Source organism: Lathamus discolor, chromosome 3, assembly GCF_037157495.1.
Source record: "Lathamus discolor isolate bLatDis1 chromosome 3, bLatDis1.hap1, whole genome shotgun sequence".
NCBI lineage: Eukaryota > Metazoa > Chordata > Aves > Psittaciformes > Psittacidae > Lathamus > Lathamus discolor.
In genome coordinates, this window is record NC_088886.1 from 23,491,487 (window position 1) to 23,512,460 (window position 20,974).

At 41.6% G+C, this 20,974-nt stretch overlaps 1 protein-coding gene across 6 annotated transcripts in view; it reads right to left on the reverse strand.

Moving 5' to 3' along the window:
* The window catches only part of RASAL2 (RAS protein activator like 2), a 185,663-nt gene that overhangs the window by 90,071 nt on the left and 74,618 nt on the right, over window positions 1-20,974 (reverse strand). For all 6 annotated transcript variants that reach the window (XM_065674108.1, XM_065674107.1, XM_065674106.1 and 3 more), the window contains exons 2-3: window positions 11,255-11,382; window positions 1,908-2,034 (exon numbers count right to left, since the gene is read on the reverse strand). In XM_065674108.1, coding sequence (XP_065530180.1) covers window positions 1,908-2,034; window positions 11,255-11,382 — 255 coding nt within the window. The remainder of the gene's footprint in view (window positions 1-1,907; window positions 2,035-11,254; window positions 11,383-20,974) is intronic.

Sequence of the window (20,974 nt, forward strand, 5' to 3'; positions counted from 1 at the left end):
AGTCTTTCTCCAGCTTATGTTTGCTGTCTTCTCCCCCCGCCACTGCATGCCCACTTCCTTTAGCCACACACTTTGTGACATCTATATTCAATACAGCTGCAGCTGTCATACGGAGAAGAACATGTGGATGTGAGTTTCTCTTTTAATACATTCTTGTTAGATGCCACATGCATCTAAAATTGTAGCAAAATACACAATAAGGCATATACCCAAATAGCACAGTCATCCATTCTGTACGTCAATTCAAGAAAAATGAAGGTTACAAAATTACATTTAAAAACATGACAGTGGGATTTCCAGCTATTCAGATGCTCTGTTAAGTCTAGAAACTATTCTACACATTTTTGCATGTAGTATAGATAAAGAAGGTATCTAAATCCTAGATTTTAAAGGTCTTTCTAGCTTGCAAAGCTGCAAGTAATGTTCATTGCGTAGCATACACAGGTTGCAATATGGTTCTTCGTATCACTAGCCACACACCTGGAATAACTACTTTGCCTATAATGCTGTGTAAACATATTTAATACTGGTTTTAGTTCCAGACAAGAATAAATATTATTCATATGGCAAAAAAAGATTATCATTCAGAGCTGTATTTGAAATTCCACAAACAAATCTAATAGGGGTTCTGCCACTTCTCCCAAAGTACTACGCAGTTTTACCTCCTAAATCCCAACCTGCCCTGTTTCTTTTCAGACTTCTAATCCAGGAATCAAGCAAATGCAAAAAAGAACCCTATTTGCTTTCCTCAAATAAAGAAAATTTAAATAATGTTATTGGCAAGAACAAATAAGTAAGTACTACGGTTGCAACGTGTTAATTAGCTATCTAGAAGAATGGTATTTTAATTACTTCTGTGCACTATACTCACAGAATAAAATTATTTGGCATAAAACCCAGCTGAGTCTGTGAAATGAAAAATACTGTAGCTGCTCCACACCTTTGATAGCAGTGTTGTCAAGGTTGTTTCTCTGTTTAGAGATGCATGTTACTTTTTTTTCTCATAGCTCACTGTCTCCCAGGATTGATATTTTTTACATCTGAACGAAGGAAGAATTGTTCCTAGGTCCTATCAGACTATGCTAAGGAAAGCTTGCATAGATTAGGAATAGAAAGAAGAGTTCACTTGTGTGTGGTTGCTGTCTCCCTTCACTTTTCCTTTCTTCTGGAAAGAGTTGATATGATACTCTTCATGCAGCCACAGGTGGGGTGGAATGAAATGAAGAGGGTAAACTGGGCCAAATCTGGACTTGAGAATATATTGTAATAGAGCTTTTGTCTGTCATTTTTATTACCTGCCTGTTTTGGTGCTTTTTTTGCTTTCCCTAGATTTCAACATGCATAATTATAGCCAACAGCAGCAGGCAGTTGGCTGGTTCTTTTAGGAACTGCACCCTGAATGGGCGTGAGGTAAATTACAGAAAAACCTGTTATCCAGTACTTGTTATGAAAATATGAAGCAAAGGAAATACCACAGAGGCTCAAAGTGAGGTAAAACATAACCATCTAACAGTTCTAAAAATGACAGTGGTGAATCACTAACAGCTACCTGCAAAAGTTGCATTCCTGTTGACCTGTGTTCAGCAGCTCTCAGTTGTAAATCCCAGGGGCGTTTAGTGATCTTACAAACACAGCTACAAACCTTCCTGTATGCAGCAACAGCCCAGCTTCTCTCGTGCCCATAATAACCTCACTATGTTTGATAAATCCTGGCTTTGGGAAGCCGTGTTGCTGGAAACATTTACAAACAATGCCGCAGTCGCACGGCCTCCATCACCACCACCTAGGCGTTGCACTACCCGCTTCAGCCGGCTCCTTTGCAAGGATGCTGCCCGGGACGGTGCCCGCCGATACAGCTTGCAGCTATGAATCAAAATCCATGTGTTGCAGCCAAGGTTTCCACTTACCTAGTTTGGTGGCCCCCTCTGGCGGGTACTCGGGGAATTGGCCCTCTGAGGGGACGCTCACAGTCCGGCGCAGGCAGCGCCCTTTGGTAGCATCCGCCGGCGGCTCCTGCACCCCATCGATAGGCACCTGCATAAAAAGGATGCCCACAGCTGTTAATCTGCCACTGGGCCACGCTGCTAATATGCCATTTTGATAAGAACTTGATTGTCTACTCATCTGGCAATAACTTTCAGAAGCAGTTTGGCATGCCTGACCTCACCACAAAATTCCCGGTGCTCACTGGGAACGCACTGCAGCAGTGAGGAGCATTAGTAGACACGCAGCTGGAGAGGGCTGCATGCAGGTATGCAGCAACAGGTGCTCCAGAGGTATTAAGCCACAACACAGCTGACCCCTCTGACTAACAAGGCAGTCGTGCCTTTCAAAACTGGTTCTCCAACACTAGACCCATTGCTACCCAGCCTTGCCCACTTCCACGCTGGGCAAGTCAGGCAGAGGCTGCTTGTCAGATGGCTACATGCAAAACTTTGAGATTACTAAAGCATTTTTGCAGTCTCAACACATATTCAGCTATAGCATGTCAGAGAAAAATGGACATTCTGCTGGTTGTATTGGGGCATATGGAGAAACACGATCTCTTCTATGATTAAGTCAAACTCATCCTAGTGGGATCTCAGAAGGATTGAAGAAAGGCTTAGGGTCCTCACTGTTTCACAGTGATGAAGTTCTGTACACTAATTCTCTTTAAAAATACTGCATGGATAAAGATCTTATTTCTTCTCTGAAATTTTGCCAGAACTTTCAGAAACTTTGCCAGAACTTGACAGGGGAGCAAACCCCCTCAACCTTGCTTTAAACACCTGCATGAACATTTTGCTAGAGAGGTGCTTATGCTAGAGGGAAAACAAATCAAACCAAAACAAACTACCTATCACTACAAGCTACATGGCATTTAGATAACAGCCAAGAGCTTTAGAAAAGCTTAAGTGATACAGTCTCTTTGTCCAACAGTGTGTTTGGGAACAAGAAGTGAGCCTGTATTGGGTTTGATTGGCAAGGTTTTGGTAACACGGCAGCTACAGGGGTGGCTTCTGCCAGAAGCTGCCAGAAGCTTCCCCTGTGTCTAACAGAGCCAATGCCAGCTAGCTCCAAGACGGATCCACTACTGGCCAAGGCTGAGCCCAACAGTGATAGTGGGAACACCTCTGGGATAACACAGACAAGAAAGGGGAAAAATTACCATGCGGGAGCAATTGCAGCCAGAGAGCGCAGTGAGAATATGGGACAGAAACAGCTCTGCAGACACCAAGGTCAGTGCAGAAGGATGAGGAGGTGCTCCAGGTGCTGGAGTCACGATTATAAGTCATATTATATTTTCCCTGTTCAGCTGAGGAGGGGGGAGTGACAGTATGGCTTTGGTGGACATATGACAACCAGCCAAGGTCAGCCCACCACATATACTCCTAATGCAATCCCCCAAAACATACAAAGGGATTTGGAGTATAAGGAACTACTTTATGACTTTATAAAGGAACACAATTTTCTAGGAACCCAACTATTTTATGAATTTGTACGGACACCTTTGCGCACCCTGATTTTGTTTACAAGACCAGTGCAGGTTAATTCAAGCATTCGTTACTTTGCATGTAGAAAGGCAGACAGACAAAACCTTCAGAGAGCTACCTGTTCACCAAAGTTGCACTCCAGATTGCCCGGCCTGCAGAAAGTCCTGGCCTGCAGAAACAGACAACACTGCTTCCAGCAGGAGAAAGACATCCTTAACTTTATTCTTCTGAAGAACATACACATTGTTCTGCACACATTCATACACATTTGTTCCAATGATAGAAGATGGCAAGGTGTTGAAAGGTTGGTCACCAAAGATGGAGACTGCATGGAAGCACATCTCCAGAACCAAGCTAAATAGGCTGATGGTAATCATTGTTTCCCCAGCCAAGCAGCTACCAGGGGTAGGCATCTGTGGCCAGTACTGCCTTATAGAGGGTGTCTGGGCCTCAAAACCAGCACAGAGCAGGGCCAAAGGTGGGATGTGATGGTGATTAATAAGTCCAGACAGTGTTTCTATGTGTCTTAACAAGAGGACACCCCAATCAGGGAACTGGGAATTTTCTGAGCCTGGTGGCTGGTCCAAGTCACTTGTCCAAGGAAGCCATGCTTCTTGCTGGTCTGTCTGATAATCATGGTTATGACCATGGTTTTGCAGGTCTTTGCATACTCAGATATTAAGTTTAGCTCAACACTGATGAATTACTAGACTTGCTGTTGTTTCAATCTGGGTAATTGTGCTACTGTGGTACTGCATTTCTTGTAACACCACAGATAATCATATTCCTGATCTGTGCTTGCTACTGCACCATTATTTAGAGATAGTTTATCCTGAAAGCTGTTGGTCTGTTGTCTGTTACTGTATCTGGAACCTACAACTTGGTGGGGCCTCCTTGAGGGCTTATATACAACAGCTGGAAGAAACCCCAGGGATGAGGGAGAAATGCAGCATCCAGGGGCTGGAGACAGGCACAATCCCCCCGTGCCCAGAACATCTCAGTGCACTTTTGGTAAGGATATTGGCTTCAACACTACATCTGTGATACATGCAATACAGCAATTTATTTTCATATAGCTACATAAAAGACAGCTTGCGGCTAAAGTAATAGAAACCCCTGCCATATTTCCTGTACTGCTTATCCTTTCATATCTTCAATGATCTCTGGAAACCAAGTATTAATAGCAAACAAAAAGATATTATTCATTTGCACTGAAGGTTGTGAAAGATGTACAAGATACTGTACTATTTTAGAAACAGGCTGCACTACAATGGCTCTCACAAACTAATTCTGGCATTTCCTGACTTTTAAGCACTTAGCATTCTCTTAAGGTCATTTTTTAATGCTATTTATTACTATGCTAGTCTATTTGTCTCCTTCGAACAGTGCTCATTTTTCAAAACAAGTTTTCCAAATCCCTAGTGTTTCTTCTGTTAAGGCTGCTTTCTTTGCTGGTAGATTTTTACAGAATCTCCTTTGCTGAACAATCTCTATGTGAGAGCACGCAAGGAAGTTAAGCAGAGACTAATTTTGGTAACTTATGCCATGTTCATTCAATCAATTTAATGTTTTACATTTTCAGTTTTCAGTTGGAAGCTCCATTTAGTCTCATTGCCTTCTAAACAATCTTCTGCTCCACTGCTTCTTATGTCTGTCCCGATTTCCTTCAGAGCATTTTTTGGTGGGATGCTGCAAGCCGTATGTCCACAATGGCCACTACCAGTCACGCCACACATCTGCCTTAGCACACCTTGAAAGCACTGAGTTACCACCCTGTGATCCTCATTTCTCAGTGAATCTGCTGCACTGCACCTAACTGCTAGAGCTCCTATACCAATACATCTCCTGCAGGGTAGATTTATCCATTATAATGTTTCTTAACTGAGAAATCAATACAGTCCCTTTTCTTTCAAGTACATCTCTTCAGTATTTGCATCAGCTCTTGGACATGGGATGACAGAAACATTCTTTTAATACACTGACACAAGAAACCCCCCTACTACCATCCTGATAACACCATATAAAAGAACAGCAACAATAGCCAAGAGGATGCTATGGATGTACTGACTTTCTGTAGCCAGAATGGTGACTGAAGCCATGCTGTCCTTTGTGTCCTTGGGAAAAGCAAACAGGCTGCAGCACACCGGAGTTGGTGTCAAAACCAAATCTCTTCTGCATACCAGAGATAGGATTTATCTTCAAAGAGGAACTGAGCCATTAACAGGAAGACTGTCTGAGAGCTCAGGTCCTAATTCTGGGTCACTTAGCCTTTTGTATTGAACATTTGCCCAGACTAGGAAAACATGGTTAGGCTGCACATGAAAAAAGTTCACTGGTATAGCTACCTTCAGGTGGTGCAGTATAGTCCACACCAGCAAAAAAAAAAAAATAAATGCTGTTGCTAGTGTATTTATAATGGCTTGAGAAAAAAACCTGATGCTGTTTATTTCACTCAGTAATTCTATAAGCTGTGTAAGGAACAACATTTTAACGCTAAGTAGCTTGATGTGCATTAGAAAATACACAAACATCCCACAACTTTATTGACAAGATTAAAGGAGCAAAGTAGCTGAACAAGATACCCCCCTGTCAGACTTAACGTGTTGTATTATTTTATGTAACTTTCTTCCAAAACCTTAGTCTTAGTCTACATTGACCAAAAAGAACTCACTCCAGGACTGCAGGGCCCGTATTTATTGCTTGGCATAAGAAGCCTGCTCTTAGAAACACAATTTCATGAACACACAAAATGATCTTGGTCAGCAGTTCTGCATCTCTTGAGGCTGGATGTATTTTGAAACAGGTATATAAACTGCTCTGTGGTAGGTCAGATGGATTCACAGATTGGGTGGCAGTGAAATATCAGCAAGTGAAAAACTAAGTACCACGCAAACACCAAACCAGACATCTGCAATCTTCCCAAGCCTCCTCCAGCCCCTGCTATTACCACAAGCAGTTCAGCAAAGGATCAAAGAGAATTAGCAAGCCTTGCAGAGTCACAAGTCTAATGGCAAATCAGGCTTTCAGCTCTTTATCATTATTTTCTCCCATGCAGATTTGTTATCCTGCTCTTGGTCCTGCTAAGTCTTCACCAACCTGGGAATCGTATGGCCTTGAGCCAATGTGCTCAAGCTGCTGGTTCAGGGCTGGACTCTGAGCAGTGTGAGTCTGGGACAAGAAGGTATGTGGGGACAGTCCAAATGCTGGTAATTTTGGCAGTATAGGACAATTTTGATTATAGCTTCTTTACAGATTTTTCAAGACTGGAAAAGACTGAGTCAAGGCAAAAAAGCTTGAAAACTTCCAATCTTTTCTGAACTGTCAGGAAGTTTGGAATCATGTCAACTAAACATTCAAATAGTTCATTTTAATTTTTACCTTCTTCCAGAAAGTTATAAGCTGGCTAAAATTTTGACATAGAACTCCACTTTAAAAATATCAACAACAAACATTCCTTTGGCCTTTTTGTAAAGTAATTAAATTCATCCGGGAATTGAAGCAAGTATTTTCTTTCAACTGGGTTTGGATTTCACAAACTCCACTTACAGTTAAAACACATTTGCTGTAAGACACCATTGTGACATGTCTTTTGAGACTGGCACTGGGCATTTCTGAGGAACCTTCCCCGGGGCTCCATGCATCAATGTTTGGTTTTGCTGTTTTCTCTTGGGATCACTGCTGTTGCTCCACTACTGGTATCAGTCAAAGGAGACGGAAGAGTAGGAAAATACATCAGAGATGTCCTGGTGCTGGCCTCTGTCACCAGCACCAGTAAGTAGTAGAACTTGTCACAGTGAATGTAGATCTTTACTATCCTTTGCCCTTGATTAAAAACACCTCTAAATGCAAGAAGATGAGATTTTGGGCACAGGCAGGAAAAAAGAAGAGTCCTACACAGTGAGAAGTGTTGTTCATTTCCAGCTAAACACAAAATTAAAAGATTCTGTAGGACAGCAGCCAAGTTACAGACAAAGACTAACTGAAAAGCAGCCCCAAACCAGATGCAGCCATATGTCACATCCCTCATGAAAGTGCTGTGCAATGAATTATCTATCTGAAACTACTCTTCATAAACACTAACTCAGTCCCTTTCCCTGTTTAAATGGCACGGATTTTTTGCAGACACTTTTACTGTGCTCTCATAGCTCTTACCCTATGGAACAGGTTGCACAAACGATGAAAATATCTAGGCCTTCCTGACAGTGGGAAACGTCTTCATAGAAAAAATACCTGATTTGTAAGTGAATCAACCTAGACCTGTTCTCCTAGGCTTAGAAGATGCTGCTAGATATTACTACACCATGATATGTTGTAGTAATTGCGTATCTCCTGTCACTCATGACTCTATTTGCTATGTCATCTTTTATGTCTCTACAGGGATTTACTTTCTTTCTACTTATTCTTTGAGCATCAATCTCTTCCCTTCAATAATAATCTTCATTCTTCAGTCTCATCTATTTTCATTTTATAAAGTTGATAAGGTGTCAAGTAATTAGTATTTGTCTGCACTGCACAAGGTGATAACATCAGACTATTTTTGTCTAAGTACTTATAGATATTTTTGATCAAGCTGTACCTCAAAATTTCTCTGATTTCCAACCTATTCTTGTGCTTTCACTGCACAAAATCTTTCTTGCACGTACTCTATTAAAACTGCCTTGACAATAAATCCATAGTGGTGGCACATTATAAGAAAAGAGCTTTCTTATTATTCTATTTCTCAGTCTTAAAAATCTGTGAAATTCATAATGCTGTATTTTAACAGCATTGACTGAAAAACCATACTTAGCAATATATCTGAAACAATCTTTCATTTACCTGTTTCCCTTTTGTATATTTTCCCCTACTTTTTGGCTTTGACATACATGCTTGCATAATGATTTTGCAAAGTATTATAGACATCAAACATTTCTGTTCCCTTTAAATTTCACACAGAACTAAGCTCCTTAAAGCTTTACTCCATTAAGTAACAAAGCAGATGGACAGAGAATAAAATGAGATGCTTATTTAGAGTTTTCAAATTACAACAGCCTTGTGATGATGCAAGCACCCCCTTTCAGCTGCAAGGGCACTCTGCTGTTAACATCTCTTCCTTCTTCTTCCACACCCACCCCTTACTGATGGGTATCATTCTGTCCCTCACATTGTTTTCAAGATCTTCTTCTGCAGTCCAAAGAAATTCTGACCTACATACTCTATCAGCATTTTCCATGTTCAGAGCAGGAACCTCTCCACCTTCACCTCCAGTTGCCTATCACCTCACTTCGGGTTAACAGAAAACCTCCTCCAGCATCACCTTTCCAATAATTTTACTCTAAACACAATCTTTAATTTTCTTCGTTAAGTAACCTCCCTCTTCCTCATTCACCTGGTCTTTTGCTTAGGCTCCCTGTACCTTTGGTCCCGCCCATGGGCTTTTTTGATGCCTCTCCTACATACTTTTCAACCATTATGTTCTTCCCAAGCATCTCTTCCCATTGCTGCCTTAGGCCTTTTTTCACTTTTACTTTTAGATCACATTTCATAGAGCTTCTTTCATCACTGAATGACTTGCCAAGGAAAATTCAACTGAGTTGCCTCCCTTTCCCTTTCTCATCAAAGCTACAGGGGATATTTCAGAAAAATTAGAAGGTGCAAACCCAGAGTATCAGCTCTGTGTCTCTCTCTTTATTAGCAGTTCTACTCCTATATGCTTTGTGTTTCTGAAAGGGATTGTATGTACACTGCCATGTGTACAGACTTAGAAGCTAGATTAAAACAACATTTCATTTTCCTACAGAGTACTCACAACTCTGCCAGGAGCTCCCTTTTTCCTTTCACTCAGCAGTAGTCACAAATTGTTTGAAAATCAGAATGGCAAATTTGACTCCAGCTACAAGCTTCTGAAACAAATTCCATTATCAGCATGTGGAGTCACACCTTCACCAAAGGCATGTCTGCTTGGCCTATCTGCATGCAGCCTTTCCAAAACCAAGTTATTTGCCATTGTGATAATGTGGGCAGGCTTCTTTGAGAGCACACTGCAAAGACTTACTCTGCAGCTCCATTTCTGGAGGTTACTGCTGCACTTAAAACCCAGACTCTGTATAGCCTGATACTGAATTTCTCCAACTTCTGACAAAAAAACAGCCTGTATTTAAAAATAATATATCATGACTCAATACACCAGCGATACATCAGACTTCCCATGTTTATTCCTCAGGATCTAAGCAAAAGACTCATCTTACTCCCAGCAAAATGCTTTCAATTGTATGTGGTAGGAGAAATTAAGAAGCCAGAAGTGCATGATTACCACCTTCAGATAATTACTTGTGATATAAGCCAGTGTTGTTTTCAATTACACTTCCTTAATGAGACACATTCTTTCAGCCCAGCTGTGCTGGTACAGTACAGTTTCAGGAGTAATTCTTACATGTCCTTAAGTTTCTTCAAGATATACTTTAATGCCTTAGGTGACAGTCCTGTCAGACTGGAAAAAGAATTACATAGTAAACAAACATCATGATATGGGCCTTCCATTTTCCACGCGTTTGATCACCTTTCCTACGCATTAGCATTGACCATGTTCCTTTCTAGTAACTCAAGTCCTCCAAAACATTTCCTCCTACTCTCCCTAAGCAAGGAAATATTTCAGACCTTGTAAATAAACCTGATCACAGCTGAAGATGAATAATATTTACACCAGAAACAGGCCTCATACTCTCAGCCTGTACACAGCCATACACAGAAGCTTCAAAAGAATCAAAAAACCCCCACAAAAATCCAGGCCATCTCCAAATGTAGGAAACCACGGTATTACTCAAATTTATGGGCATTTATATGCCATAAAAATCTATTTCAGTAATTTGAAAACATTCTTATTTTATAGTTCCTCCTGATATATTTATTTCAAAACAGGGTAAATCTACACCAGAATCATTAAACAAAAAAAATACTCAAAAGCATTATCAAATGCTTCTAAAGCTCATGTATTCATGACAGTCTCTGTAGACATCAAATATCATAAGAGAAAACATATCATGGCATAGTCTAGAAGGAAATGACGAACATTTGCTTTCAATCAACTAAAACATGCCTATTCTATAACCATATTTACATTACCTTCATGGCAAGGCACAATGCTAAGTACTATACACTATACACACACTCCCCCCTCCCTCCCTGAGAATAATTTTATAATTAAGGCAAAGACAGCGGCAATAGCTTTAAGTGTCCATGCCAAGAGGTACCCAATCTTCCTTGCTGCATTTAGCAAGGGAGAGAGCAAACCTCTGTCTCAAACAATTTACCTTGTAACTGCAGCAAGGATGACTGTACAGTGTGAAGGTTGCACACACCTTCTCTGCCCAGTATTTCCAATACAGACACATACCCTTTTCCCCCAACATTACTGCATTTCTGCCTACCTTTATGTCCGCACTGATGTGAGGAGGTAGGTTTATAGAGCTGTGGTGGCTTTAACTACCATTAAAAGCAGCAATAACATAGAAAGATTGTATTGGCAGACTTAAAACTCAGGCTGTAAAACACCAGGAAGGAGTTTTGGATGTACACAGTTTGTTGTCACTTCTTCCATACAACTGGCATCTGTGGCAGCTGGATTACAACTGTATGCACCATGTCATCCTTATGGAGACTAGGTTAGCTCTCCTTTTTACCTCTTTCACACATTTCAGTAGACTCATAAACAAAATAAAGGGCAGACTAAAAAAGCTGCCTTCTCCTTTTACCAATAAAGGCCACAAAGAAAATCCTGAGGGGCCAACGAGAGCTTCTCTCACCTCTTTCTCCCTGTTGAGCAGCACCAGCTGGCTGTCTGTCAGGATGCAGTATTTCCTCTCCCATGTTGTCGTTTCAGTGTAGGGGGACTGGCCGCAGGACAGTCTGTGTGTAGGTGGTCCTTTTACATCTGTGAACAGAAAACCGCAGTGACGGAATCATTAGCATGTGTCATTAGCCACCTTCTTTGCTTTTGCTTTTGCTTTTCTGCAGCTAGATGCAAACCAAACCTGCAACCTGTACTTTGCAGTGCCTATTTCAGCACACTGAAAGACAAAATGCTAATCCTGGGAGGCACCCATGTGGAGCGCTATTCAAGATACACTATGAATACTTATCTATAGCATGACTTACAGAAATGGCAATACCTGAGATGAATATAAATGTCAAAGACTGAAATATAATTAAAAGAAAAGATCAAGAGCTCTCACAAAAACATAGTATTTCCTCCGTAACCTTCTCAAAACCATGGTTAAAGGGGGCAGGGCCCTGAATGTACTCAAAATCTTAACAAACTAGGTTATTTGAGACTAAGGATAGAGACACATAGGAAGGAAGATGGGGATCAAGGAAGGTAGGCTTGAAGAAGGGAGAAAAAAATTCAAAGGGATAGGCATTTAATTGAGAAGGGCTTACTAGCATCTTCTGGTAGGGAAGCTATTTGATTAAACTGTGACAGATAGGAGTCTTCCAGCACTTTCAATTAGCCACAGCTGCTGTAGTGACAAAACTTCAGTCTCCCCACTGTCCCCCTAAAAAATCCAAACCAAACCAAGCCAAAATCAAACTTCTTTGGCTCCCAGTGCTGATCTTCTAAAATTTTAAATGAATTTCCCTTAAGTCTCTCAGGCTTAAACTACGTCTTACATGTGCCTCTTACTACTAAGAGGCTTTCTGCAAAACTGGGAAAGGAAAGCACACAAACAAGTGCAGCAGGCAGACAGACTTCACTGCCAAGCAGCCAAGCCCAAAAGCAAAGAAAGCTGTGGAGCCACAGGATACACTGTCAGTGGTACAGGAAGACTGGGTACGAAGAAGGCTGTCCTAGGAATTCAAGTATGCAGTCAGCTTATAAAAATCTCTTTACAGGAGACAGAAATGTGATATGAATGATAGAAAAAGGATGTATGCAACTGAGCTATGGATAGCACCATTTATATAAATGTAGAAAATTTCAAGTTGTCTCTTTCTAAAGTTTTGAGATTAAAGTCTGGTTGCTTTGTAACATTGTTTGGTTTTTATGTTGCACTCTAGTTTCATAAAACTACTTGCATTGCTCTAAAAATCAGCCATTTTCAATGTACACTGTAGATTCCTGAGACTACCTGTAAGAGGTCTAAAACAGACACTGCAAGTCAGCAGGAGTTCAAGACCACCTTCAACTATTTCAGGAGCCCCTTAGGCAAAATGAGTGTTCAAAACCAAACTGTTTTGTGATGTTAGCTTCCTCCTAGCACACAGCGTAACCCACTGCTTGCACAGAGCTGAGCACAGACGCTTCCTGCAGCTTCTACCCAGCTTCACCACTAGAGGCCAGCGAATCCTCAAACACGCAGCTCCTTCTCAGCCGCAAGGAAGAGCACAAATCCAAACACAAGCATTAAATGTGGAGTAACGAACCCCTCCAACAGGCATCACCCCTTGCAGAGCCTGTGAATGCCAACGTCCCCTAATTATTAAAAAGCTGCAACATGTTCATGCTTTTTTGCTGCATATAATAACTTTGCCTCTGCATTGAAAGACGGCTGTCAGCAAGTACCCAGTTCCACCTCATGTTGCATTATGATTTTTGTGATCATTCAGATGAATGCTTGAAACAGCTATCTGATATCTTCAAGCAAGAAAAAGAGGAGGACTGCATGGCTTCTACTGCTCTGAATAACAGAAGAATGCACCTTTACTCCCTTAATTTCAGGTGACTTAATAAGGGAGGAAGCTGAGACTTAGAATCAGGCTCCACACTGTTACCTCTCCTAATGAAGCTTGGTTTCCAGTAGTGACAAGCAACACTGTGTGTTTCAGAATTGCCCCAAACTCTACTTAGACGTAAGCATAATTAAGAGAAACCACCACAGTCTCTGTGGGGTGTATTTGTGCAAACTCCTAGAGCACAACAGACTCTCTCACAAGTTACGTTTTTGTCCATCTTATAGACATTAACCTTCCAGGTAGATTTTTGGCACAAGTTCAACTCACATTTATCATGGTGTTCAACCAAAAACCTAACCAGATGAAAAATAAAGCCACGGGTGCTCCTGCTTAGGCCTTAGCTTCCCAAACAGCAGCACATGAATCCTAGTCATGCCTCAGCAACATAAACCTATGAGCAATGGGGCTGACAGAGGGAAGATAAGCAAGAATGATGAAGCCACAGGCTCCTAGCATGAGTGTGCAACAAAAATGTGAAGACCAGAGCTCTAGGGGTAGTCTCTTGGGTAATGAAAGCATATGATCAATCACCAAGGGGAAGAAAAGATGAAGGCATGCTCCATCCTGCCCATGTGGGTGGGCTAGCAGTGAGACACTGACTTCAGCTGCTATGCTAAGTGACAACCAAGTAAACACTATTTTGAACTGCTGGTAGACTTTCTCCTGGCAAAAGAAAACCCTTCTGGACCATTAGCTCCAGCACAGAATCTACAGTCACGACTCACCCAGCCCCAGAAGACTTTTGCATTATAATTTCTACTAACTACCGGCCTTGGCAGAATACCATCCAACTGATCTATGGGCTGCACAAAGGAATTAAAGAACAGAATGACTTCTTCCACTGCAATAACAACTCCAGGACTTAACTGAGTCATCAGGCGCTGCGGGCCAGCCATGTCGCTGTTGCCAAGTGGGTTGGCTACAGCAGAACAGCTTTCCACAGCCTGCTGGCAGAGTTACCTGTCATCTCTGTCTGGAGCTGTCAATCACCACTAGAGAACACCACAGCATTAATATTTTGTGTTTGCATTGGTATCCTTTTGAACACGTCAGGACACAATCCCACCACCCCTGCAGGCTGACCAAGCACTCTCTTTAACAAAGAGGAGCAGTTGCAAGTTGGTTTTCTGATATATCAGATCGCGTAATTTCAGTCCTTTCCCTGAGGCTGATGCAGCAAGCCCATGGTGCAAACTAGATGTATGCTGAGTACACATTACAAGAACACTCACCGCAACAAAAACCACAGCATAGCTTTGGTGTATTTGTCCCACCTATTTATATTATTTCTCATCTAGCCCTCCTGCGTGGTTGACCACTTTGGAGCCTCTCACAACAGCTGTAACTTCAAAACTTACTCTGAAGTATGTTACCAGTTTAGGCTGAAGACTCTTCAGGACTTTACACAGTATCACATATACACTCGGTCACTTTACAAGCCCTGTTCTGCTTTCCAGTACTCTTCATCTTCAGTTTTCATTTTACATTCTTGGCTCCAACTTTTCACGTGAATGTAATAAAACCCAGCAACCTCTTCCACTAATGCCCAATAAAACTAATTTACCACCAATGTTTGATTTGCTAGGGAAGTGAGTGGCAAAAAGTCCACGTGTAACTAAGATCACTTACACTACTGGGAAAGACTGAAAGTTGGGGCTGTCCTTTCTAATTTTGGGGCTACTATCTAGCAGCTTACACAGGAAGGCTTGTGCTTTGGAGGGTAGCTCATTGATGAATGCAGTTTCAGACAGGAGTTGGAGGAGAGATCAGGGAGATGCATCTGAAAGCTCTGAGTTTGCAGGCGCTACATGTGGGACAGGATCATGCAGCCACACACCTAAATATGCAAGTTCTGGTGACAGAAAGATTTCTTTCTCTGGTCTGATGCAATCCTTTCCATTCTGCATCATTACAATGAGGCATTCAAGCAAGCAGATCAGTTAGTCTACACACAGGATTAAAGGTCATGCCTTATGTGCCTTCAAATGCTAATATCGGTTAAGTAACAGCTTGGAAAAAATCCCCTTCTCAGTACATCCTCCCCTGCTGAACTAAGAAGAGCATCACTGCCTGCCTGCCACATTTGACATAGCTGAAGACTAGAAACGGCGTTGTTTTTCCTCAGAGTTCTGAAATGCCATTAAGCATATTATAAATAGCCACAAGGGTCCCTTTCTCTCAGCCAAATGACAACTTGTGCCTTATTATTCCTTAAGTACAGAGCGGGGGAAAAAAAAGGGACCATTTCTGTCATAACTACGTAACAACCACAACCAAAATTTCGATGGATGTGAGGGAAGAAGGAGAAAAGCAGACAGTGCCAAGTTGGTCCCACAGAAAGGGTAAGACATTTTATGAAAACTGATGGCAGTTTAGAAGCATTTAGGGAGTAGCACCAGCGCTATCAGATGGGAACATTTCTGTATCTTTCATTGCAAGTATGGAACAATTCTTTGAAAATTCCAAATGCTTTCGCAAGTGGAGAATACTTTCCAAAAACAAATCAATGAGGAGGATCAGAAAATTACTTCCAAGAGATGATGGGCATTCCAATATCCTTTAGTCCCCAACAGCTCTTCCACAACCCAAAGAGCAGCACCTTCTCTCCTCTTCAGAGCTAGTGAACTGGACAGAATTAGCAGAAATCAGGCCAACAAAACTACATTAAAGGTAAATTCATGCCTTCAGTCCTTTTGCCAAAAAGCATACTCTACCTACCATCAATAAAAACACAGAAATAAACCTTCATCCCAGTGATGACAAGAGCACCGCTGGCATGTTTCAGAGCTCCTTTTTTTTGAACCATGCTCTTCCCATGGCGAAATCAAGGACTTACTGAAGTACTTGCCAAATTTTCATCAACTTTATTAGGGTCTGTATTCAGTTCCCAGGATTTCCAAAAAGAAGCTGCCAAGCAGCTGAGTAACTAATGTAGAGGCCAAGTTTGTAGGCAGGGAAGATTTTTTCCCTCTGAAGAGAGATTAGTAGGAGCCCTAACACCTTTTGACAACAGGTCTGCTTGCCCAATGTCAATGTTTCCATGGTGTTTTATGTACTTACCATAGAGACAGAGCTCAGAGAATTTTAGATAAGTGCTGTCATCTGAGAGCTTTTCAGTACCTCAACCTATGAAGCTGTGCACAAGTATGCAGTCCAGTTCGAACAATCATCAGTTTGAACCTCTATCAAGCAATTGAACAGAAACTGAAACAAGTCCTACTATTGGCATGAAGCTTCAAAGACAAATAGTAGTTAAAAGTCCTTCACTAAACTTACACCATCTCTAAAATCTGATGAGGCTCATGATTCAAGGAAAAGATGAGTAGAAATGGTATACCTTTCTAGTAAAAAATACCACATCTTAACACATTTCATTCCCTTAAACTTGCATCTTGTAATAAGGGAGGATTTCCACAAAAGTCACAAATGTGAGTGAAAATAAACAGCAATAGCACAGTTACACAAAATACAGCTGTGTGTATATGCAACTATTTCAGACAGCTGTATGACACTCAGATGAAGATCTGCAAGATCTGGACTTAAAACAGAAGACAATTCAAGTGCTGCTGCCCTGAGAGCTGACACAGGCGTCAGAGCAACCCTGGCTCAACTAAAAGAGGGCCAATCTCCCAACATTTACACAGAGCAGATGACAACAGAGGTTAGTTACTGAGGGTCTGCAAGGAAAAGCACAATCAAGACAACTTCCACTTTCCCTCATGGCGATGTATATAGCTTTTGTTTACATTTCTTATTTTTCAAACCAACTCCCAGCCATATGCAAGTTTCTGATCCAAGCAGCAGGACAGACACTATCAGAAACAACTGATCAAAGAAAACCTACCACGATGAACAAATTCACTTCGAAGAAGGAAGGAACACTCATCTGCCAAGTTTATATGGACAAGTACCACAATCTCCCAACAAAGAACATACAACACTCACGACATTGTATAATATAAGCAAAATTCAGCACATACCATTTATGTGGTAATGCAGAGACTCTCATGCTACAGAGAAAACATGATGCTCTTAGGGCTGCTTAATTCTTATCTAAATCACAACATACTTAGAGATATGACCAGTACACGTTACAGAAATAAAATCATTAATCCTGCCATTTTATTTCAACATGGGCAATGACTGTAGGTGTTCTAGGAAGCTTCTTGTAGCTAATGTGACCTACAGCACTGCAGACTTGCCCCTCTAAATCACTGTGTGGCGCAGCTCCATTCTGTAGGAGGTACCTACATTTTCGTGGTCAGCAACAGATCTCTGTGGTGGAGTAGCTGCTATTTTAAGTGTAGAAAGCATGAGCAGATCCTTTGGGATGACAGGCATGCTATTTATGTAGGATGTTATTACAGAGGTAAGTATTTATGAATTCTTTCTGTTATATTTAATAGCTGCACTCAAACTTCATTACACGTGCAACAACTAGCCCTCAATTCAGCTGAATCCAGTTGCTCTCCTCTGGCAGCTGCGTGCAGTGATAGCCAAATGCTTGTATGGAAACCTAATATCGTGGGTCGGAGGTAAAGAAAGCTTAGTCAAACCATCAGATTTCAGAGATCTCAAAACCTCTTATGCCAGCTGGCTGCAGCCAGAACTCTACCTGGAAAATCCATTCTGCACAAAGCCATAAAAAGATTTAAGTAGGCATGAAAATGCTATTTTAGAAGCTGGCAGAAGCCATGACCAATGCCATGACTTTCTCAGATTCCAGTGCATTTGGCACTGCAACACAAATTCTTCACAAGACCTTTAATTTTATTTCTTCACAAGACCTTTCCACTACTCTTTTCTGAATGGCAGCGATCAGACATAGTTTAAAAAATGGTTTTCCATTATCCTAGTGGAGAATTTTATATGCCATAGACAGATTCACATAAAAACTGTTCAGTTGGGTGCAGTTTTCATTCTCTGTACCCTCACAGAAATATCACTATGGCAATTTTTCTGCTTATCATGTGTGCTTCCGCTTCCCTACCATCAGTATGCCAAGTGTGGGTGAATGAATCCCTTAAAATTCAGAGATGAGAAGTTTGAAAGTATCTGCTGATCACTGCTTATGGGTAAGGTTTTGAGGTTTTTTCCCCTCCTGTGAATGAGGACTGTGTGTCTCTTCTGAAAACAGTAAAAGGCACAGTTTTTTTCCACCAGCTGCTGAAAAGCTTTGATGAGATCTGTGATGGGGTGGAAAAAGGGTCGCCTTTCTGCTCTGAATTTGTCACATGCAGCAGTCTCACCTCAACACAAGATTAACCTTTATAGCTCAAAGAGCAAGCATCAGTATTTTGCCCACTACCAGAGCTACCAGCCAGACTCTTGAGCTTCCTAGGTTTTGTGCATAAAAAAAGAGTAAGGAACAATTTTTATTTGGGCAGGGCTGAGCCATCAGATGAATTCATATCTAATAGCTGTATTCTTTACAACCTCCAGGAGACAAAATACAGAATGCTACTGTTCCACAGGCTTGGCATCTCCTAGAAGGATGAGCTCTTGTTGCCTCTCATCTCCATCGCTGACATCATTCCCACCACTTCATTCCTTCCCTAGGAGAGATTTGACTTGTTTGCACAAGAGACAGCCATCAGCGAGCAAGGTACAGCAGGCTCACTCCCCCAGCTGAGCTCCCAGACAGCTCTGCCAATTTAACTTGGTCCTGAGTCAGTACATCTGCCTTATTACTTGCAACGTCGCCACTTTGCCTATCAAAAGCTCAGTAGTTTTCACACCAACGCTGAGACTACAGAAGAAATCAGCCAAAATTTCCCCTTTCATTTCCCCGTAACACATGTAATTCAAAAATCAAACCTTTCCCAAGACCCGTGCTAACACATTTACTACCCTCAGACCCTAATATTTGCTAACATAGCTCAGCGCTTCCCGGTACCCAAGTGCTCTGCAGAAGCTAAAGAGCACAAATTCAGTTAGGCCATAACCATGCAAGCAGTTTCACCAAGATTTTCTTTTCAAAAGGGAAAATCATGGAGCAGTTCCAAAAAAGAAACCACAAGTCTTAAAATCTTATGAGTAGTTTAGAGAGCAGATGCTGAGTGTGCCAACAGTCTCGAGCTTTCTTGCAAAGTCTTAAAAAATGAGAGCTAAGGAGCTAACAGCATAAGCAAAAATTAGACATAAAGCTAAAATTGGCCTGGCAGGGTAATTCTGACTGGAAACCAGAAAGTTGCACCAGCTCACTGTCACCATGCAGCTTCTTTGAGCAAAAGGTGTGGGAGCCCTTAATAGCAGTTTAAAACTGCCAATTAGCTTGAACGCTGCTGAGCTCCTCTAAGCTTCTTATGTGGTGCATAACTGATTGCTAAACTTACAAAGGGTAATTGATCCTCGCTTCCCTCAGCTGCTTCTCCCTTTTCTCATGGTCTGCACCCAACCAGGTTCTGTGAGAGACAGTGTGAAAGATGTGTCTATCAGGAGACATCAGCACCTTCTTGAATGGATCAACGCCAGGAACCTCAAATCATGCAATCATCTGCACACTTGGTAGTTCAACAAGTGGAACCAGAAAACACAACCCAACCAAGGTGGGGACAGTACAAAACATGCAGGTGCGCTTCATGCTCATCCCAGCCTCCCGCGCGCCTGCGAACAAGGAGGTCATTGTGCAGCCTTGTAAATCTCATGACATCACCAGAACAAAAGCTGCTATCTGTGTAAAAAAACAATTTGGTTCCCAGGATACCTAAGATTTCAAATAGCCCGCAGTTGCTCAAAGCCGTCGTTGTGATCCTTCCTACAATACTAAGCAGGTTTGCCTTTCTTCTTATTCAGTTCTCATTCCCTGCCCAGGACCACTCATCTTTGCTCCTGAATATTAAGTACATTTTTCTCTCACAGTTAAATTCCCTCTTGGCCTACAAAACACTTTGGAATCTCAAAACAAAAATGGTTATTACAAACCTGTAGAGAGGATTATAAAAGATTACATGCCCCTATTAAAAAGCTGCCAACTTCGGAGAAGATTCTCAAGTGATACTTCTCCCCAAAGCAAGGATTGATTTTCGTTTGAGGTTTAGGAAGTGGAAAATGGAGAATAGCAAAAAAGTTAATTATTCATGGGAGAAAAAAATCTCCATTTTTTTCTCTTAATTTATGCATGGTCCTTTTCTTACCCAGCTCTATATCCTTCCCTCTGTCTTTTTCTCTGTAGTGCTTGCCTCACCAGCCTCTAATCTCTATTGTACAACCTCTTCAGCACCAAGCATCCAGACTGGGCTGCTCCCTCATAATGCTTTGTTTTTTGCAGCAGTGCAGGAAGAAGACGAGAGGAAAAGCATACTGAACTTTAAAGGGACATTGGCCCAAGGCAGCTGTGAAAAAAACCCAAACCAACAGACCAACAAACCTAAACAAATTAAAAGCAAATGCTGCTCAGTTCCTGCATTTTTGGGGTGCACGAAAGTGTACGGTGGACTTGCAGTGAAAAGTAAAGAGAACTGTACCACAAGCAGTGCCTGGAGCTTGACTAAAGCACCATTACCAAAGGTTCACAGACAGCTTTACTCAGCACCCTTGGCAACAAAGCATTGACCAGCAGATACTCATCTGTCACAGACTGGTCTGAAGAGCTCAAGACCCTTTTGATTTCTTTTGCCAGCTAGGGAGTTATGAGAGGAGTAAAGGTAAAGGTAGAAAAGCATTTCTGCTGAGAGAAGAACGAGCTACAGGTGCAACAAGTTCAAGAATAACAACTGAACAAGCACACACTACTTTTCAGGCTTCCATGTGCAGTCTGAATTACACCATGCAGCCTGTTTCTTTTAGAAGCT